Here is a 22,981-nt window from a genome sequence, read left to right as displayed (position 1 = left end):
TGTTACACATTTTGTTACTTCATTTAAAATCATTCATAGCAGAATCACAGTGTTAAATTGTATGTATTACAGTGTATTTAGTAGGTATTTTATAAGTATGTAAACCTGATTACTGAACTGAACTACTATTTCTAGTCATAGTTCCATTATCTTTATTGTGACTATTATCGCCACTATTCATCACACCCCCAACCGGCACTGTCAGACATCGCCTACCAAGAGCCTGGGTCTGTCCGAGGTTTCTCCCTAAAAAAGGAGTTTTTCCTTGCCACTGTCGCGCTAAATGCTTGCTCTTGGGGGAATTACTGGAATTGTTGGGTCCTTGTAAATTATAGTGTGGTCTAGACCTACTCTATCTGTAAAGTGTCCTGAGATAACTCTTGTTATGATTTGATACTATAAATAAAATTGAATTGAATTGATTACCTGAACGGGTTAAAATGGAATCTAGTAATGCTGAACACAAATGTAAGAGCCATACATTGGAATACATAATTACCTTCATGAAAATATGATGCTTGCTACAGTGAGCTACGTGAAACGTCCGACACTGTTAATACAGTGTAAAATGGATTAAGGCTGTGCACACTAAACATTCACTGTATTAATGCGTTCCCGTTCAGATGCTGATCTGATTTATACATAATTAGTATGAAATTCATGTTGTTCTTTTCTTCTCTCTGGTCCTAAAGGTCGAAGAAACAACACACGTGTTGTCTGGGAAGCAGTGGGATGTCTTCAAAGAAAATAATTCTGAAAAAAGAAGATATTTTTCATCATTTAATCAATTTTCTTTCATCTCGCTCTTCCTCTGTATTCACACTACTGGCAAAATGACTCAAAGTTAAGCTGTGATGTTTTTTAGAGCAACTATTGATGTACAGAGGCAATGTGAAATGCATTTCTGCAAACTATACAGAACAGTGACGCATATTGACAGTTGGTGGCAGAAACGTGCCATAAAAGGTAGCAAGCAAGGCACCAGTGAAAGAGGGTTGGTTGATTAGGATGGGAGGGCTGTAATTTCCATGTTTTTATCAGTTGATAAATTAAACCTTGAGCACTTAGCATCAGCAAAATGGACAAGTACCTGATAACTGGCATTTCAATATTTCCAGTTCTTTGCAACTTAAAAAAAAAACATCTTAAAGTTGGTGCTTTAAAGCTATAGTGCGTAGTTTCTGCTGCCCCCATGAGGAATTCTAAGTAATGACAACAAAACTGTCGGCGTGTCCACATGATACAAGCCTTCCATGACCCCCCATGAAAAATCTGAAGTTGGAAAACAGTAATACTTTGCCATATATCGCAGAATTTTGCAATATGTTTAAAATTGCAATAATATTGTATCGTGACATAAGTGTCGTGATAATATATCCTGCGGCCTCTGGTGATTCCCATCCCTAGGGCTGTGTTTCTCTCTTCTTCTACTCACCTTCAGCACAACAGCAGCCACCACAGCCAGGACGGCTAAGAGCACCATCCGCCCAACCCAGCCCAGGTCTACGTTCTGCAGGATGAAGAAGCGAGCCCAGCCCAGTTTCTTGGGTGTGTGAGGCGGGTACCGCATGCTGTTCACGCCCTCCATATTCAGCTGCTTGATGAGACAACCACGCAGGTGGCTCAGCTGGTCAAAGCTGTACTTGCCGTGGTAGCAGCCCATACCACTGTTTCCTGTACATGAAAACAGAGGAAGGTTTTTGAAAACATATTTGGCCTCCAGTTTGATGACATTAAATCAAGCAATCATCCAATAACGCTGAGCGCAGTTGAAAGCAGATACAAATATTTTGATGGATCCAATATTTGAATGTAAGTTCATTCAACCGTCAGCACTGAAATCTCTGATGTTGGGGGTTTCATGAACACCAACAAGAAAGAGATAACTGAACGCAAAATGTTGCACACATTCTTTTTTCTTTCTTTTTTTTTCTTATCACTGTGAATATTTGCACATTGTTTAGTCAACATGTTGCACATTTCATCCTCTTCATTTTAAACACTATGCAACACTTAATTTTAGAATATATATATATTACATATTTTAATTGTAAATTTGTATTTTATATTTATGGCTTTTGACATTTTCAGTGTTTGTTAGTTTGTTTATTTTGAATTGAATATATGTACACTGTGATAGATTAATTATATTCAACAAGTTCCAAGTCTTTGCAAGTTGAATACAGTGAAAACCGGTGCATGTCTGAAATGTATGAAATCAATCTAAGAGGTTATAAGTGAAGCACTGTATACATGATTTGTAATTATTGAGCTTTGTAACAGTAAATCAAATTGTCTGGTCTTTTTAAGCATGTGTATGTGCACAGAAAAGTGGTTAAATGGTTATTTAACCTAGTATATTTGTGCCATAATTAAAGACTTGCTTTATTTTGCCCTAATGTCACACTAGAGGGCACCCTTATGCCCCTCTGCATGGCATACACACAGTACTGAATGAGTGAACAGGTGAGTTCACTAATGAGTGAATAAGCAAAAGTAAGTGAACTTCTGTTTTTGGTACCATTTCTAAAAAAAACGTTGTCCCTGTGTCTACTCACCCACTCCTCCGAAAGGCAAAGAGTTCACAGAAAAGTGCACGAGACAGTCGTTGGCCAGCAGTCCTCCACTGGAGGTATCGTCTGCCATTCTCGTTATCACCTTTAGAGAAAAGATTCATGTAATGCTCATGAATTGACATGTAGAGGTGAGGTTAGGGTACATCTGGTAAAGGTACAGTATATGTACCATTTCTGCATAAAAAAAACACGACTATACATGTGTTATATATTTTGTTGAGTTGTGTACTACTTTATCCCAAATGTTTCCAACAATGTTTAAACCCGAAAAAATCTGTAATTTTTTGAAGCCACATTTTTACTATTACGTCTTTAACCGGATGAAGGGCAGACAGTTTATTAAAAAGATAGATTATAAAGACAGTAGCGTTCATGTTTATATGCAGGCGCCATCTTGAAAAACAGTCATGACCAGTCGAACCACGAACGCCGTGCAACCACTAACCAGTAACATAGCTTAAACACGGCGTTCATGGTTTTAATAAACTGTCTGTACACTTACAAAGTTCTCAATGCTTCGGTTTACATGTAGGGACCCTCATTATGCTACTATTGAAGTGTAGTGCTATTTTGAGCCTTGTTAGTGGTGTAGAAATAGCGATTTACCCTCTGCCCCGACCACTAGCATTACAAGCTAATCACCGGTTTGTGGTAGCTTGTTTCAAGCTACAGACACATTCGATTAGCATGAAAACATGTCCCAGAGAACGGTCAACTCGGTACACGTATGTTATTAACCCCTAGGTTCATTTTGCGCTGGAATTGTCCTTTAAATTGAGAAAACGTTAGTGACAGCTTGTCGTTGGTCCGTCAAAGAAACGTGAAATTGATTATTCAGTGTTTTTGGTTTGGTTTTAATCACCTGGTCCCTTTGTTTTAGAGAGGAGGGGACCTCTGTGGATAATTTGGCTCCCGGTAAAAAACTCCTGAATGATGAACACTGAAGGAATCGTATACCGAGAGAAGCTGACTGCAATGGTGGAGAAGACAGCTGTGGTCCCACGCTACTTCAAGACACCACCAAACTGCGTCTTTTATAGTTTTGATTAAGAGCCCCCTAGCAGCAGAAAATGACATATTGTGGGTTTAACTACTCTGGCTGTGCGTGTGTGTGTGCAATGTCTGTTGTTAGGTACCTTGTTATCTGATGAGAAGACGTAGAGAGCCAGAGGTTTCTCTCCTTTGTTGATAAACTTGATTGCTTCGTCCAGGCCACTGACCGACAAGATGGGAAGCAGAGGTCCAAATATCTCCTCCTGCATCACCTTCGCCTCTGGCTTCACGTCCCGCAGAACTGTGGGGGCTAAACACAACACAGAAACACTATTCATCAAATGCATGTTTTCATAGTCTGTTCTTTCTTACTTAAATTTGTGTAATTGCCTGAATGAAAACCATGAAAAAAGTTCCCTCCTAATTGATTTTCATGTCAAGAGTTGAAGGCTGTCAGAAGGATTACCTATGTAGCAGTCTGACTCGTCGTTGTCTCCGCCTACAGCGATGGTGCTGTCTTCCAACATGTTTATTATCCTCTTGAAGTGGCGCTGGTTGATGATGCGTCCGTAGTCAGGGCAGGTCTTTGGGTTGTCTGTGTAGAACTCCTGCCAGACGAAAAAACAATCTCATTACTTTACAAATATTCTTGTAAAATCCAGGCAAAGAATACTGAATTAACTGAAGAAATATCCTCCTAAATCAATTATTGTTCTGATACACTTAGGTTTTAAAACTCAGTTAATGTACAACAACATGACTTTCTGTCATAGCAGTTTACAGCTCTTACCATTTAGGGCCTTTGATAAGAATATTTTGGACAAAATCGCCTGTTTTGAAGTTTCCAATGGAATCAATTACTTTTCCTAAGTGTGTTTTCATGTCTTGAGTACCTTTATGGCCTTCTTGACCTCTTCAATGACCCGGTCCTGGATGCTGGGGTCACACAGGATGTAGTCGGGGGCGATGCAAGTTTGACCACAGTTTGTGTACTTTCCCCAGGCAACACGCCTACACAATAGTGGAAGAGTTCACAGGAAGGTTTTTAGGAAGGAACAGCTACAGTTCAGTTCAGTCACTTTATTATCCCAGATGGGAAACATGATCTGCAGTCAGGAGTGCAAGATAAAAAATACAACATAAACGTACAAATAAACGAAAAGACAACAATACAAAGACATAAAGTACAAAAAATGTTTCCTGTACATACAATATACAGAGCACAATTTTACACAATACTACAGGAGCAATCTATAAAAAAAAAAAATCTAAATTACGTGTGCAAATAAAGGAGAGTTATTGCACATGGAAGAAAGGAGTTTTTACTCCTATTTCTCTTGAACCGGGGTACTCTTAAGAATAAGAGTGAATGGATGGAAAAAAATGTTTGCTATAAAAATGGAGAAAATAACCATTAAGTCATATCACTGTTAATCATTGTTCTGACCTCATGCCACAAGAACAGTTTGTTTGTGACAGCAGCAGGTCCAGGACCCCCACTGACATGGACTCTTACCTACCCTCCCCCATACACATCTGTCTCTATACTCTTTAACAGGGGTCAGCAACCATTGGCATGCAGTAGCTTTACCAATGGCACACTAGCAGTAAGTGTGCAAGAGTGTTTTTTTAGAAATGTTTAAGTGTCCTCTCATCCGCATGTCAAATTACGTCTTTCATAGCCATTGGCAGGAGTGAAGGAGTAAGCCAGGTGAGCTGCCAGAGTGGCCTAGACAGTAGACGTCTTTTTTAGGGCAGATGGGCATTTCCTTAACAAGTCAGGAGTAAAGTTGCACCTCAAACCTACTTTACTTCCTGTGCCGCCCTGTTCCCTCTGCCAAAGACAAGAGGAATCTAAACAAGAAGAAGACATAACACAGCGCTGCAGAGATCCATCCCCGCCCTACCTGAGAGCGTTGACCACATTTTATAACTATGGTTGACCATGGAAGACATCAGAGCCGAGACAATGAATCTCAACCCCCCTCTTCCGCCCTCACCAACACCAACGCCTTTGAGGATCCATGTCCTTCACCACCCCATACCCCATCCATGTCACAGTTCTCTCCACTAACCCTTTCCCTCTCCTCCCCCCTGTTGGAGTTCACTGACCAGATGAAGGAGCTGGTTACCAAACTTAAATCCCGCCCTACTCCTATTATTTTCCGCCGGCATCCACCTGCCACAGTTATGAAACCATCACCAATGGTAAAACGCCAGGCACCTCAGCCTTTTGCACATTCCCTCATCAATATTTGTGCACATCCTGCACAAAACTGTACAGCTTTCTTTTAAAACAGATATATTTTACATTTTTGTAATAGTATCTTCTTTTTTTTCTTTACATATTTTTTTTTGGTTTAATTGTACTATTTATATTTTATATTTATGTTCTTGACTGTTGCAGTACTTTGCTTTTATTTTTTTTCCTTATAATATGTTTATTGTATGCACCAAACACCAAGGCACATTCCTTGTAAGTGAAAACCTACTTGGTAATAAACCTGATTTAGATTCTGACCTGCAGGCTATGGATATGTCACAGTTCCTGTCAATGTAGCAGGGGCTCTTGCCACCCAGCTCCAGGGTGACAGGCGTGAGGTGTTTGGCAGCAGCCTCCATGATCAGTTTGCCCACCACGCTGTTGCCGGTGTAGAAGATGTGATCGAACCTCTGACGCAGCAGCTCCTGGGTCTCTGACACTCCTCCAGTTACTACGGGGTAAAGCTCCTACATAGGGTAGAAACACACATTCAGTTATAACAAAGCAGCATGCCGTTTCTAAAGCAATGTATATGCAATGGTATACTCCTTTGTAGCACTTAGCTTTAATTTCTTTTTTGTCTTTGTAGACATTTTGCAAATAAAATAGTGAAAAAACCTGCTTGCTGGTTATTTGCATGTTAACTGTAAAAACACTTTTAAATGTTTTTTAAACTGTTTAATTTTCCATCTGATGATCATAAATGACCTGTAACAGGAAACGAGACTAAAAGTGAAAAGAACGCTATTTTTATGTAGTTATGCTTCTACCCGGGTCCGATTTTCCCCGCAAAGTCACAAAATGATTACGGCAGGTAGACCGGCTCTACAGTAACACATTCTGAAGGTTCACAGATTTCTGTGTAACACCGGAAAAGCCTGTGTTTGAGTATCCATCCAGGTAAAAGGTAGCAGTATATTTCTTTATATGGGCCTAATTGTATTTTAATTTTATTTTCGAAGTTATCAGTTGTAGTTATGGCTGATACTGGGGCAGGGCCATCACAGCAAAAAAGTAAATGAAATGAAGAACTAAAAGCTAAAAGGGGAGAGTGACAGGTGTCGGTTGGTCTTTCAACAGATGGGGACAATTACGGGATTGTAAAGAATTCAAAACCGACCCCGAATTGGGCCTCTTCCTCCTAGACAGGTATGTAATATGTCTATTTCATTCATAAAATAACTTTACAATGCGAGACGTGGTTGTACGTCAGTAGGCTACATAAAATGACGTCCCCCTTCCATTTAGCACCCAGTTCTTTTTTCTTTTCAGTCTGTGTTTGTGTTGGCCTACTATTTTTTTGTCCCCCTGTACTTGTGTAAAGAGTCCTTGGGTTTCATGAAAGGTGCTATATTAATCTAAGATATTATTATTATGTCGGTTGCTACAACAAACTCTTGCTAATGCTTTCGCTCATGAATCAGTGACAGTGATACCCGGTTTAGCTCACGATACATCCAAAGTAGGCTAAGTTACCGTATGCAACACTTGAAATGCGACGATGCATCTGTAACGTATTCTCTTATTGTAAATTAATCATTTTCTGTGTGAGCAAAACATTCGTCGCAACTATATGACCTCCCGGTAACGCTAACTCAGTTATCCAGTGGGTACATGCTTTCTTCCAGTGGACATTACATTACGCCACCAGCTGGCACGCGCTATAAAATACCTTTACGACAGCAGGTGTGGTAAAAACACAACTGCTTTTGTCTAAAGGGGCCGCTAGAATCAACACAAACTGAAAGTTCCTCGGTGCCACTTTAAAAGAGCCAAGCAAACACTTTTACTGTATTGTATGGTTGCCCATGTAAAGTTTATATACTATAGCAAAGGTGAACAATGTTTGCCTGATATACTGTGTCAGTACACATGGAGCCAGCAGAAAAAAAGCTAGTAATGTGGACTACAAAATCTGGGTTTTTGTTCTAAGAGGAAATCATTTTTCTTGAGTATAGAGGGGAACACCACCTAAATTATATTATATTACAATTAAAAATTGTCTGTACAGTGTCAGTTATGTATTTTCTACTTAAAGGTTAGGTCCATCTGCATAATTTTTTGGGGTTTTCAGGCGGAAACGCCCACTCAGCCGTTGGCAAAAAGCAGTGACAAATGTTACAGCGCTGATGCCCTCCCCTCCCTTAACCCCTATACTTGCACTTTGCTGAAAAAAGCCCTTAAGAAACAACAATATTCTTACATTTCATGAACAATAAGTGTCTTGTTTCACTTTAATGAATCGGCAGATACAAGTTATGTGGATGCTATGTACCCCGTCCTTACTTTGTCAATGTAAAGCGGCAGCAGGTCCTCCATGACCTTTGCAGTGTGAACACAGACCTCTGAGGGCTTGACCACAGCTGCATTACCTGGACAGGTAAATGACAAAAGCAGCAAATATCACATAATAGAAATGCATGGTTCACTTTTAAAAGTCTAATATATTTCTCCTTTCCTCTTAAATTCCCAATTGTTACTCCATTGTTCCCCATAGTCTGGTTTTCTTCCACTGTACCTTCATTTAAACCTGCAACTTTTTTGGCCACTTGGGGGCATCAGAAACAACACTGATCATCACCTGTTGATATGGCGAACTTGTTAGCAAACAGTTGCTTATTTACACAACTTATCATTAATTTATAGTCAAGAAGTACACTAATATCTGTCTGTTTTGCTGCTAAACGCTCCACTATGTTCACCAGCTACTTTCTATTTGCCATTCGTTGATGAGCAGGAAGTGTATATATTAGGGTTATTAGGCTTTTTGTATGGGGGGCAAATGTATCACCTACTTATGACATTAGGGGCTTTCCGACCGGAGAGATTTTTGCAGTTCTTAGAACTAAACGTTCCTAGAACACTTTTTTCGTCGTGTTCCGACAGGAAAAATTTGGGGATTTTTAAATTCCTCTGGCCGCAGTAGCGTACTTTTTTAGCTGCTTAGACCTGCTTCAGAGCAGTGTCTTTTCCCTTTTCCCTTTTCCTAGGTGTACTTGATTGGTCAAACTTATAAGTCACGCCCACTGCCAACTCGGAAACTTGCAGACAGAGCAACAACCAACAACGGGACATTTTTAACAATTTTCACCTTATTATTCATCATTAAATTCACTTCTGACAACGTTTTAGGCGAGAAATTAACTGTTTAGATTTCGAATATAGGCAGTCTTGCGAAAATGCCGAATTGACAATTTGCTTCAAAGTTTTCGGAGTTGAAGAGCTCCATGAAGCGAGGCGACAGCCAGCAAGCGCCTGCCCCGGCCTCCAGCTCATCGCTCGGCCAGTCATGCTTAGACACCTCGCTGTGAGCTGGAGGTCTCTCAGACCGCTCTCGTAAATAAGAGGCTTTTATTTCGCTGTTGACGGTTCGTTTGTTTAAATATCACAACACATGTCCATCATAAGATTAACGGGAACCTGTGGTTAACTGTCTTTTCGGAGTTAATCTCCACAAGCGTGTCCTGCGGCTCGCCGGCTGTCACACACACACACACACACACACACACACACACACACACACACACACACACACGTCCACAGCGCAGCAGGCAGAGGCGGGGTCTGTTCCTAGTATAATAAAGCCCCGTCTGTGTTGAGCAAAACATTACGTGAATTACTACGAGAATGGACGTGCATTTAATATAGGAAAAGTGCACATTAGCATCATTTGTTGTTGTTGTATGTGGCGCTAAGGTCTAGTGACGATGCTATAAAGACCGTTGCCACTCACTTACCCCTCCTACGAGTCCCTATGGCCACTTGGCCAGTGGGAATGCAAACGGAAAAAAAGATTTTGGGGGAGAGTAGTTCTTAGAACTGCTTAGAAGTGTACTTTTCCTCTAAAAAGTACAAGTACTATCCGGTCGGAAAGCACCTATAGCCTACATCAGTGGTTTATGGCTATCAGCTTTGCTGAGACTTGCTTATTTATTTTTGCTGAAATGACATCATTTTTCTAGTAAATTAATAGTCATAACACCTCAGAATATATGTCCATAAATTGCTATTTTATATTGTCTGATAAGAAATTGCTTACTTGTGAAGAAAAGGTAACTTTTGCACCCACAGTGCCTCTTTGTCCTGTTGTTTGTTGGTTATCAAACAAAATCCACAACTGGCCAACTTTATCGGAAGTTAAGTTCTGCTTTTTTTATCCCGTTTCTCCTGGTCATCTCTTATAAATGTACTTCTCAGTATTGGAAAAAACTGCATTTTATTTATGCAACTTTAGATTTTACTTGACTGCTGTCAGTAGGTGGCGAATGATGACACAACACACAGACAACAAAAGACTTGAGACCTGCTAGGCAGATACGACTGTCAGAGATCTGATAATGCTGAAGCAAAGGATAAAGTCCGTGCTACGCAAACACATACTGCATGGGCTGCAGCATGACAGGACTCAGTTCACTTCAGTCCTTAAGCCATCAATGTTTTAATCTAAACAGGCTTTCCCAATGAAACACAAATGAGCTGTCTACCTGCAGCAGCTGTCGTAGCACTAATATGCAAAACTATGCCTGTGGCCGAGTAACAAACAAAAGATTTAAGCAAATAAAAAACTAGACAAAAGACTGTTAAAAATACTGCAGTGTCATGCTAAACAGTCACAACCAAACTCTCCACACTGAGGTTTGCATTACAAAGTGATAAGAGTCGAGCCAAAACACTCAGCGGGGTGGCCATTTAAGGGTAGCTTCTTGAATTCTGAAATTAATTATTCACGAGTTCACTGATTATATTGGAGCAGATTAGTCCACTTAACCTCGTCCTTTGAGCCTTCACTGATAGGAACAATGAACAGAGTTGAGACACGCATGTTACGTGCAGACACACCAAGATGAAATGTTTCTATATATACTGCTAATCTTTTAACTTTCTCATGTCTGCAGTACAGAGTGGCCTTTGCCTTTGACCCAGTAATTGCAAATGGATAAAGAGTAAAGAATGTTGACCAATGCCTGGATTAAACAGGAAGTGGAGTGGTTATGATCACAAGACACAGCCACTGAACAGGACTAAAAAATAAAAGAAGAATAAGAGATAACTGGAAATACACAGTGCCTCCAAAAATGAGAGTTGTTGTGGTTTCTGCATGTTTGTTAATTGATCAACAGACAGTTCTATGAGCTTTGAGGTGCCTTTACAAATTCTACATTGTGACCCCTTATGCTATTTTCTTTTTTTTTTTTATTGCTTGAGTGGACACAAATCTTGTCAGTGTTTCAAAATTCCACCAGTGTTTTCAAAGTTCATCAAACGGGGAAGGGACAATGAAATCGGATAGAAATGCGAACTATGACCTTGTTACATCACATACACACACACACACAGGCACTCACATGCACACTGCCCTTTCACCCACCCCACCACAAATACACACACAGCTTGCTACAGTACCAGCGGCGATGGCTCCTATGAGCGGCTGGATGGTGACAGCCCAGGGGTAGTTCCAGGCCCCGATGATAAGCACCACTCCCAGAGGCTCCGGCTTGATGTAAACAGTGTCTGAGATGGTCATCAGGTTCTTCTCCACAGGTCGAGGGGCCGCCCACTCCTTCAGTTTCTTGATGGCCAGGCCGATCTCCCCCTCCAGACCTAGAGTCTCATACAGCTGGGTCCCCACCACGCTCTGGGGATGAAGACTATAACGTTGTGCTTGCTCATGGCTAATGTTGTATTTCTGGGGGTCTTTTTTCACTGTATAGTTCAGTATAAAGCCTGTTTTTAAATTGTAATCAAATAATAATCCCTTCCTTTGTGAAGATCTTAGTATGTTTAATACTATGCCTTCTACTTCATTAATATTTGTATCTTTAACCTGTTTCACAACTGTTGTCTTATAAAAAATTTAAATAGTTTCAAATATCCTTATTAAACTTTAAACAAAGTAGTCAGTGATAAATAGCACAAGATGTTTCATCTGAGTATTAGTCAAAATAATCCATACATTATGCTTTTTTTAACTAAAAAATAAGTTATATGAGCTCAGGTCAATGCTAAGAAATGCTAGACTAAGAATTGTTTTGTTTTCGTTAGCTCAGAATGAGCCCTTTATATCTTCATAAGGAGTGGGTCCTTTCTACAGAGCTCGCCATGTTGCACCGCCATGTTTCTACAGTAGCCCAGAACAGACAAACCAAACGCTGGCTCTCGAGAGGTCCTTTCACATTATTACGTTAGTGAGGGAAGGGGTATTCAGTTGGTGGCAGCTTGCAACCTCATGCTAGATGGCACTTAATCCTACACACTGGTCCTTTAAGTTAATAACAAGATCTAACACAACATTAGGTGACAATATATGTATGGATTTAAAATCAGCTATAAAGGGGCGGTCACTTTGGACCGGAAACACAGAATTAATTAACATGAAACGCACACAACAGGAGTGTTAAGACGTGATTTACTTTTTGAGTTATCTTTGATACTTCTCATTTTCTGAAAATATTTGATCAATTGTTGTTCATATGAGACTAGTTGTTTAGTTCTGGTTTTCTAATACTAACAGCTAATGGCCTGTAGTTAATTTGCACAAACTAAGAAGCACAAAAGTCTGACCCAACAGACTCTGAACTTTATTCTAAGACCCTGACTCTCAAGCTTGTTGTAGACCAGGTATTGGTTATTTTGGGCCGTGAGGAAGAGCATCTCACTACTCACCTTATTGAGGTCTTTCTTGATGGCATCTGAAATCACACTCTGTTTCTCAATGAACAACCGCTGCAGGTTCTTTAGCTGGCGGATCCGGTGCTCTAAAGATTTGGACCTGCCTGTTTCAAAAGCTTTTCTGGCACGAGCCACCGCCTGCTGCTCCTTGGACATCCTAGGGGACAAAAGACTGATAGTTTTAGTCTGCTGTTCTGACACAAGATAATATTTGGTGTTTTTGTGCAGTTTGTGTACAGCTTTGATTTCTTCAGCATGTGAAAGTTGCCAACTTGCCACATTTCTTTGGACTGTTTTGTAGTACACTGTTAATCATCTAATGTGATGAGCTACAGGCCACACACTGTAGTTTTGGTTCACTTTCAAAGAATTAAACCAATTATAGTAAAACTAGTATAAGACTAGTATAAAAATATGAGTAATTCTTGTTTTGAGGAACTCATCCATCTGGTCCAGAAGCCAGGAAGCAAACACATCTGATTAAAAAGAAAACTAGCTATGGGTCTTCACTGTTACAGATTAAGTATGTATCAGTATTTAAAGTGCCCATATTATGAAAAAATCACTTTTTCTGGGATTTGGGGTGTTATGTTGTGTCTCTGGTGCTTCCACACACATACAAACTTTGAAAAAAATCCATCCATGCTGTTTAGAGTGAGATACAGTTTCTGAATGTGTCCTGCCTTCAGTCTCTGGGTGAGCTGTTCAAAATCGACACGGCTTGTGACGTCACAAGCCGAAACGAGCAGGCTAACCGCAACCATTAGCTCGTAGCGTTAGCATGCTAACACTAATGCTAACGCTAGCATGCTAACGCTAGCATGCTACCTCGTTCTCAGTAGCAAAGCACTGCTACAACACACACAAGTTCACCATAATCTACAAAAGAACTACTTACATGTGCGCCCTCATTTAGAAGTCTCCCAGCTAATCCTGCCTTGTAACTGACCGAAGTTGTAGAAACAGCCTTTCTTTTACTGTCTATGGAGCTAGCTAGCTGACATGAGCTACATCTGAGCTACTGGGCATGTGCAGTGCAATCAAAGATAGTATAGAAGAAGAAGAAGAAAAGAGGTCTCACTCTGTAGCTAAAACAGAGACCAGGTGAAAAGAGGATCTGCAGCAGTGAGAGAGAGCGGTGCAGTACAACAAAAATATGGTGTTTTTTGAAAATTAAACCATGTAAACCTATTCTGGTACAACCTTAAAATACAATTATGAACCTGAAAATGAGCATAATATGGCTGCTTTAAAGTATATTAAAACAATGCTTACATAATGCATCAGTAATAGGGCTAAAACCAATGATTAATTTGATTATGGAATTATGTATCAATTATTTTCCTGTTTGGCATTTTTCACATTTTCTAATATTTTTTAGGTCAATCACAATTTCCCAGAGCACAAGCTGAGTCTTCTTTTGTTTTGTCCAACCAACAGTCCAAAAACTAAATATATTTAGTTTACTATACATAAAGACAAATTAATATGTGAGAAGCTGGAACCAGACAATTTTAGAACTTTTAAAAATGACCCAAAACGATTAATCGATTATTGAAATAGTTTTCTGTCAATCGATTAATCATTGCAGCTCTAATAAAAAACAATCATTGAACTAATTATTTATTTATTTAATTCATTCATTCATTCATTTGATACTTTGAGTATTTTTTGCATAATAATGTTGTACTTTACTTGCTTCAAATACAGTAGAATTGAATCTGGACTTTTACTTGTAGTGAAGCATTTTTACATTCATTGTGATAGCCTAAGCCTACGGATACATTTATTAAAGTAGATCTAGTTAAATACTTCCACTATACTGCAAAACTACATTACTGTTTAATAAAAACAGTTAACCCACTAGATGCTGTGTTTGAAAGGAACCAGTTCACTAGTGGTTCTTTTGGAAGCAGGCAGATTGTATGTTTTCACTTTAAGTTATAACACCGCTACATTTCACAAAAGAGGAATGAACTTAAAGGATTCAAAGAACCAGTTCACCTAGCTAGGCTTCTCTTAATTGATCTGCAGTGGTGTAGTTTAAATGTCCTTCCTGCAAAATGGTAGCCTGCTGTCTGTGCTGCTCTTTGTTTATAGAAAACGGAGAATGCGTTATAATAGGACTGTAATAGGAAACCTCCATGAGAATAACAACTAGCTACTGTGTCAGAGCACTCTGTGGGTCAGTTAAAGGTGCAGTAATGAGAAACTAACGTTACCCAGTGACAGTTAAACACGACACCATTCTATAACTCTTTAACTGAACCTTAATTAATCTGTCACGCTGGTGGGTTAACTAGCTAGTATTATTGTAATTTAAATGGCTATTTTTCTTTACAAATAAAATATCAGTTCGTTTCGCGAACTGTCCGCTGTTGCTGTCCGTCAGCCGTTAGAGCAACTGTCTTAAACAATGGCGAGAAAACACTGAACACTTGGTTGCGTTTTCATTCCTACCTGATTATTTTGAGGTGCAGTTAATGTCTTGAGATCCCTCTCGGTCTTAAATGTGAGATAACCGGCACCAGAGGAAATAAACAACAGCGGCAGAGAAACACAGCTCTCCCTCCCCGTTAGCTAGCTAGGTAGGTCACACCCCCACAGGGGCAGGACCAAACTGCCGCTGCGGTTAGCTTTTAGCAACGTTAACATCATGGCTCTGTGGATGGTAGCAGTTGTCTGACAGTGGGTGTGGGTCCGTACTTGTGTCAAGAGTTCAGACTAAAATATCTCAACGTTTACTTTACAGTGGTTCCCAAAGAGGGGGGTTCTCAACAAAAGGGAGAATAATTTATTTTCATTAGGTATTTCCATCTATTATAACACAACGACATAGCCTAGTGTTAAACACAACACTGTTAGAAATATCGGAAATATATAGCCGATGGTCCTTTTGTAGAATAGGCTAGTAAGCCTATACAAATGTAAAAATATGTAAAAGTAATATCTAAATAATTAGATCATAACATATTAGCAACACTTTTCTTATAAGAGTAGTACATAGTCTAATATCATAAACAAATAATGACATACACATAGCCTAATGTAGCTACAGTATTTATTCCACTCTCTGTTGTGGATGTATCCCTCTTTAATCAAATGCCAGCAGTCGCACTTAAGCTCTAAAACTCAGCACCATCAGATACTCTTTGAATCAATGATCAAGTCTGATATTCCTGGAAACCGTGGAATTATATTCTTGTTCAGGGGTGATATCCCGTCATCTCTCCAGCCTGGTCCAGGTCCCTGAGAAGTAGAAGCTGAAATCCAAAATAAAATCTGAGTCAAGGGCAGTTTATCTATTTATTTGTTATGTCTATCTTTATAGGTCCATAGTAGGCTTACATAGAGATGACTTATGCCATCTACCACATAATTTACAGTCTATGATTAGTTTGCAGCACATAAATATATAAATAACACCAAACACAAACAGTAGGCCTATACAAATTCATTCTTAAGAGTCAGAAACAAGTTGATCTTGAGTTATGCATGTTTTCAATCAAGTCAAACTTTATGTGAATAAAAAGTAGACTACCTTAAGGCTTTAAATGTCTTGCCCTGAGGTCCGAAACATCATCAGTATAAATAGAGAAATGCATATGGAGCCAGAGTGTGCGACACCTTTTTCTTACTTTCAAGTCTACTTCCAGTGATCAGCACCTCACGACAGCCCTGGCTTGATGTGCGTTGTCAAGTTCATGTCTTCACCACTGACCATGTGTATACAAACACTAGCCATGACTAAAATGGATTTAGTCTTCATAGTTTTGAATTAGAACATTACATTTGAACGTTATGTAATGAATACATTTGATTGAACAACAAATGACCTCGCCTAAACCCACAATTTTCTTAATGGACTTTGACTGATGACTTAAGCTTAAGTCACACAGACCTGCTAGATTGCAGTGCTTCAACAGAATATTTCAGTATCTTGTCCCCAGCATTCCTTTTGAGCCAGAATATGTGTTTATTTTGTAACTATAGCTGCACTAAATCATGTCTCCTACTTCCCCTTCCTTCCCTACAGAGTCTGATGTTCTTTTATCCACAGCCAGGCTATAATCACACTCAGCTTCTATTTCTCAGATCTAGATCAGAAAGGCTTTTTACAGCACAGGACACGATACAAGAAGTAACCCCCTCACCTCAGCCATGCAGCACATGGGTTAGGCCCAAAATTCTCTCAGGTTGACAGGAAATGTGGACGGAGTTTCCACATCAAACAGCGGGCTGAGGAATGGTGTTTGTGTATTGTGAAGGAAGGAGCGAGGATGTAGGTGAGGGAGAGGAGGGCACAGCGTCATTCACACCTGAGTGTCAATCCTGATTCCTTAGAGAGGAGTGTGGACTCAGAAGACCAGCGTTTCTCTGTGTGCATACCTGAGTTTGTGAGGTATAAAAGTGAAGCATTCAGACACACAGAGAAGGACAGTTTGTGAGTTTTTTTAATGGTGAGGTCAGGAATATACAGAGTGGAGGCTGGAAACTCAAAATAAGATGAAGAGTGCCACTCCATGAACAAGGAATGTGAGAGATGAAGAAAAAAAACAGACATGCAAACAGGCAAACATGTCTATTTGTGATTTGACCCCTGCAATTTAGGAAAATTAGTTACATTAAAGTATAATAAGCCAAAATCTAATTCAAACTCAATTAAGAAAGTCTTTCAAAAACCAAAATAAAGGGTCTAATCTGGCAAAGAAATGCATGTTAAGTTTGTTGTGTTTAGCCACCACAGTATTATTGTCTCTCTCTCTCTCTCTTATAAATAGATGGGTGACAAAACAACATAAAAAACAAACAAAAAACAACAACATAAAGTCTCTTGAAGTGTTAAGTCAACAAATGAGCCTCCTAAACAGAAGTCTCTGAGTTCTACTGGAGAGATGGATGGCATTCCTCTAAAATGAATTCCTTTATTTGGTGTTTTGATGATGACGGAGGAGAACTTTGTTATAATTGTCCTTCATTTTATTCAGGTTTTCCTTTTAATTTGTCACCTGCCTGTATATTCATCCTCATCATATACTGCATTGTGTAGGCCTACTATATTCTTATCACATTGGGCTGCACAGTCCATCACCATTCAAATATGCACATTCTAAACATCAAATTGTTGATGTCTAGTGAAAGTATAGTGTTACACAACCTGTTTTATTAGAGAAATTCTGTTTTGGAAGGCTTCATTGAGCCTCATTTAACAATTAAGTATTGATTTATATTTATTGAATAGGGTGGGGAAGTCATATCCATATTTGGTTTATTTCAATTTTATTGACTTGAAAGGTAAATAAAACAAATCTTTACAATAGAAGATAGATAGCTAGATAGATTAATTTGTCTTTTTCTGTGATTTTTTAATAGAAAAATGATTATGTTTTGAAACTAATTAGTTGTATTAATTTTTTCGTTTATTTTAGGCTATTTGTTTTTCATCAAAACGTTATATTGCTCTGCTAACGTTTTTTGTCTTTTTTTATGTGCTATTAAATAAAATGTAGATAGATAGATCGATCGATCGATCGATCGATCGATCGATCGATCGATAGATAGATAGATAGATAGATAGATAGATAGATAGATAGATAGATAGATAGATAGATAAATAGATAGATAGATAGATAGATAGATAGATAGATAGATAGATAAATAGATAGATAGATAATGTCATTGTCATAATGTGTTCCTGAAACTTAAACATACTTACATATTAAACTGTCTAATGTTGCCACCTAGCGGCTTCTTTTCACCTCCCAGGCTCCTTGCGCCTCAACAAATAGGCCTTCTGTATGCTATAGCTATAGTAAACGATAGCCTAATTCACTCAGATTTAAGGCTTATAAACTATAAAACATGTATCCATGTTTATGTTTGACCGAATAGCATGTTCAGGGTCAGGGGTCATCATGGCGATCTGGCAGCACGTGAGCCGGTTTCGACAGCCCATCTATTTTTGGTATCGATGTATTGTTGTCTTAATGTAAGTCATGTGACGGCCAGCAGTCGTTTGAGTTATGATCTTGAAGGTTCATTGTTCGTGGGAGTAGGAGTCAATGTGGAATACTTTACTGCTAATGTGAGCCAATCATCGGGGTTAATGTCTCATCTTGTGAGCTCCAAAATCATTTCTCACATCACGTGCTCTCCATAGAATAGGCTACCAGACAATAGATAATCAAGTAAATGTATGCCATTATAGTTATTTGAAATAACCATTAAAAGCAAAATAGGCCTACACGATTTAATTTAACAGCTACTTTTCCAGGCCTGTCTTAGTTTTTAGACTTATGAGTCTGCCTTATGTTTGGGAATTTAAATTCAGTTTTGAATGACCCATACACTGTGAGTCTGGCACTGGCCTGGGAACTGGCTGTGCATTGGACTGCGCGTAATCCGGTGTTTTGATGTCTCGATCGGTGGAAACGCAACCGACCAGGAAGGAGAAAAAGTAGCCCGATTTGTCACCTCGACACATTATAGCTGACTGAAGCCTCACACTCCGGCAGCTTCTTCAATACACTTCCACTAGCCATACTGTTTTCCCCTCTGATGCGCACCAGGAGGCAGCGAGCTGTGGAAGAGAGGATGTGCCACAGACTGTCAGAAAAGTGTTATTGTTGCCATGTAATTAGCATTGTGTAACCGAGTCCAAATGTATTTACGTTTTTAGAATGGCTATGGAGAGCAATAGCCTAAATTGATTCTGAACATCAAATATATAGCCTATTGTATCTCTAAACTCTGTACAAATATGTCGTCATTTTGCATTCTTGAATTTCCCCACAAGCTAAACGAATGTGAGTGATTTTAGAAATGTTTTTCAGGCTACAATAGCAGAGATTTCCCAGAAGATTTCAGTGTTGGGTGACCCTGCAGGATATGACAAGCTCCGTCTATAGGTTAAATAGGCCTATTAATGGGTCATCGGGGATCAAACAGACACCTATTAGCCGGACAGCCGTTAATAGGTGTGTAACACATCAAAGGCACGCGTTTGTAAGGCTTGACAATATCCACTGAGATGTGCAAGAGGGTGGGGTGCGGGGGGGGGGTCGTTTTGTGTCTGTCAAGCAGTATAAAACCTTCTGGTATTCTGCGTGTTTACCAGTCACAAGGAGAGACTTGAGGAAACATACTCTCTTTCGCTGTGTTTCTAATTCGATAGAGGATAATGGCACTCGGGTTGGATTTTACTGCCCGTAATGTTTCTGAGATGAATACGTTTTACTCGGGACATTACTGGCCAGCCACATGCCTGGACATGAACAACAACGACGATTACGCACAGGAATCCAGCAGAGGTGATTTTTAAACTGGCTCCGTGAACCAGTCTTAGAGAATAAGATAGCCTATAATATCGCATGTTGTCTTTTATTTTGGCTGCTTAAAGTTCTGCACATTTTTAAATTTACAATGTAAAGTTTAGTCGCTCTGTGTAGACTAGGCCTACACCCATCTCCGAATTTAGTTAAAGTATGTACATACAATGTGTTTAATTACAATTGAGAGTTCAGAAAAAGCTAATAACAAACATGTTGTCCTCTCCCTGTAGTGCACCATGATGCTCCCCACAGAATGCGCTCAGACACCCAGCGCCGCCGGAAGCGCACGACTTTCAGCAAGGCGCAGCTGAGCGAGCTGGAGAGGGCCTTCTCTGTCACACAGTACCCGGACATTAAAATGAAGGAGTCTCTTGCATCTATAACTGGGCTACCGGAGTCTAAAATCCAGGTATGACACGGGCTTCACAGACGTCCAATGCGTAACAGATAACGCCAGTGTGCCATAAAAATAACAAAATTTCATTATATTCAACAGGTCTGGTTTCAAAATCGACGCGCGCGCTATTTCAAGAGCAAGAAACCAAGCAGAGAAGTCCTCAAACCCTCCACAGACTACCTTCCTCACTTCTCATACACTCCAACTCCCAGTCCACCATTCCCACAGTTGGATGATTTTTTCCCTCATTATCCCAGCCTACCGTCCCCACCAGGTTACCCTGCTCCCAGTTTACCTCAGTCCACCAGGCTCTCAACCGTCCTGGGGAGTCAGACCATGTCACTGCCCGCACCTACATCCCCTGTCGCTGCCGACCAAGCTACACCCTGCTCCCCGCATGGGCCGGATCTCCCAGGAGTTCCCCAAGACCATTACTATCAAACACCAAACTTTGCTGATTTTCACAATGTGTTCCCACACAACGGGTTCAGTCAATGGGATTTGACGGAGGACTTTGAGGCTTTCATCGGAGATGCACAAGGAGCCCAGTCTGTGGGTATTCACTGCGCTGCAGACGGACATCCTGGACCCAAGGAGAGCGTTAAGAGTCAGCTGGAGCACCAGAGCTTCTCCAGCACTGGCGAGTCCATGGACGACCTGTCCGATTTTTGCTTTCCTGACTTGGGCAACTTTAATCTATCAGATTTGGACATTTCTGCAGCAATGATTGATTATTTTTTGGGCTGATTGATAAAATAAGAGCTATTAGCTACAAGCTATTTAAAAGAAAGTTACATGTTTAAAACGACATTGTTAATAGGCTTAACGTTAGCTGTAATAGGCTAGTAGGCTATTTACTAAGCAATAGCAGTAATATTTATGGTGAGACTGCCCTGAAAAAAATGACTTTCTCATTTGAATGAAATGTATATAACTATTCAGAAATGTACATATTGTAGATTATTACACCGGCTTCACAAATAAAACACATTTTATTATATATTGTTATGAGTGTGATTCATAACATCTGCTGCCGAAGTCGTCATCACGTGGCGCCGTGGCTTAGTTGGTTAAAGCGCCTGTCTAGTAAACAGGAGATCCTGGGTTCGAATCCCAGCGGTGCCTTTTTGTTGCTGGTTTAATTAACAGTGTCTTCAAGATTTCCAGACGACACGGAAATGTTTGAATAAACTGCAGCTGTTTCTTTATACTGTAGTAACATGGTACTACCGTGAACTGGCAAAGTCAAGTCAAAGCGTTAGCTATTAAAAAAAGTTTTCCTGTACAATGACATTCTTTCTTTTGCCTTCCACTCTGAACGCCGTTCACAAGGAAACACAAGGTAGGCCTAGACTACAAAGTAACAAGAAAATAAAGAAAGAAAGAACCGTATGTTCCTACAAAAACAATTACAGAGTAATAGAGAAGGACACATCTTCAAACACTAGAACATGTCCAGGTCTTGTTAAAACTAAATGCCGCACGTAGTTTTTACGTAGGCGAACAGTAAAATAGTATATGGATGTTAAGTCTCACACAGTAAATAACGTGAAAGTGGTCGTAATGCTACTCACAAGCAGCTGTATAGCGCCGGTGTTTTTTGTTATGATTGCAGTCACGAGCGTCTCTTATTTGACATTTTACGTCCGGTTTCGAATTTTTCGAACTTGGCTCGGCCAATCAGAAGTCGACAGTGCTAGGCAACACATTAAATCAGTTGCATCCAATCACTGTGTTGAAAACAAACTAAAAGCCACACAAAAAAAAAGTAGTGTAACTGCCATCAGTTCATTAATGTTTTGTGGTCCACACATTAAGTTTAATTTGTGTGGTGTGTAATTTCAGTACAGTTATTAACAGTTGTTTGTGCATAAATGATGTCTCCTACATAATGTTTTGAATAGTTTGGGGTGGAACTAATTTGCGTGTACACTGCCTGCAGGACGCTTTTAGGAGGGGCACACTGAGAGAGAAAAAAGATCTGCGATGCAGCGTGATAAGTGTATCCCGAAAGAAAATGTAATAATAACACCTTTTAAGTTAAGCTACTATATTGGATCTGTAAGAAATGTGCTGAAGATATGTTGTGATGAGACATGTTGAAAGATACAAGATCCGGGTTTAGCTCCTTTGGTAATAAGCTGCCAACGAGGTACGTTGAGAATGTTTACAAGTTTAAGCTAACTTAGCCTGATAGCTTGCTGTGTTAGTATAGTAGGCTAGTGTTAATACAATGTGGTTACTGCAAGCAGCTGTTATAAGTGTTGTTTCATTGGCAGTTTTCACGGGATTAATGGTCGACGATGGAATAAAGATCACCCTGTTTTTTCACTAAACATCGTGTGTCTGCGCGTTACTGGGGAGCTACATGTAGTCTATATTGGTAAATGTGGAAAAGCTGAACATGAGAAGATATACAGCATGTCTTCCTCACTGGGTCAACAGGCAAAACAGTGATTGTCTAAATGTAAACTGAGTAGCCTTTATAGTGGCTTGTATTTAGGCAGGATAAAAGTATCACTGTTGCATTAATGCAAACAGAACACAGTGATAAAAATGTGTTATAAATTATGTTGTGTACATATATAATACAAATGTATTACATATGAGGACAGATGTAAAATAATATAGGCCTATATTATTTTACATAATAAATATATATATATGCTTTTATCAAATTTTTTTTGTGTGTGGTGTGCTTTTGTTCAGCAGAGGGTGCACATCTTTCAAGAGAGCAATTGTCTGCTGGACA

General features: G+C 39.6%; 2 protein-coding genes and 1 non-coding gene across 3 annotated transcripts; 2 read left to right on the top strand and 1 right to left on the bottom strand.

The window, feature by feature from the left end:
• Positions 1–435: 435 nt before the first annotated feature.
• aldh3a2b (aldehyde dehydrogenase 3 family, member A2b) lies at positions 436–15,212 on the bottom strand. The gene is made up of 11 exons (XM_031280808.2): positions 14,962–15,212; positions 12,496–12,658; positions 11,236–11,467; positions 8,119–8,204; positions 6,091–6,299; positions 4,463–4,580; positions 4,036–4,177; positions 3,713–3,879; positions 2,559–2,658; positions 1,436–1,674; positions 436–753 (listed from the first exon to the last, which is right to left on the bottom strand). The coding sequence occupies exons 2-11, from the start codon at positions 12,655–12,657 to the stop codon at positions 739–741; spliced, it is 1,470 nt and encodes a 489-aa protein (XP_031136668.1). The 5' UTR covers position 12,658; positions 14,962–15,212; the 3' UTR covers positions 436–738.
• Positions 15,213–18,843: 3,631 nt separating this feature from the next.
• LOC116037139 (homeobox protein SEBOX-like) lies at positions 18,844–21,196 on the top strand. The gene is made up of 3 exons (XM_031280950.2): positions 18,844–19,811; positions 20,063–20,241; positions 20,329–21,196. Exons 1-3 carry the CDS (start codon positions 19,682–19,684, stop codon positions 20,974–20,976), a joined length of 957 nt encoding a protein of 318 aa, XP_031136810.1. The 5' UTR covers positions 18,844–19,681; the 3' UTR covers positions 20,977–21,196.
• Positions 21,197–21,280: 84 nt separating this feature from the next.
• Positions 21,281–21,354, top strand: trnat-agu. The gene has a single exon. It is a non-coding gene; the product is annotated as a tRNA-Thr (tRNA).
• Positions 21,355–22,981: the final 1,627 nt, after the last annotated feature.

Source organism: Sander lucioperca, chromosome 13 (genome assembly GCF_008315115.2).
Source record: "Sander lucioperca isolate FBNREF2018 chromosome 13, SLUC_FBN_1.2, whole genome shotgun sequence".
NCBI classification, from domain to species: Eukaryota; Metazoa; Chordata; class Actinopteri; order Perciformes; family Percidae; genus Sander; species Sander lucioperca.
This window is presented reverse-complemented; position numbering and strand designations above follow the sequence as displayed.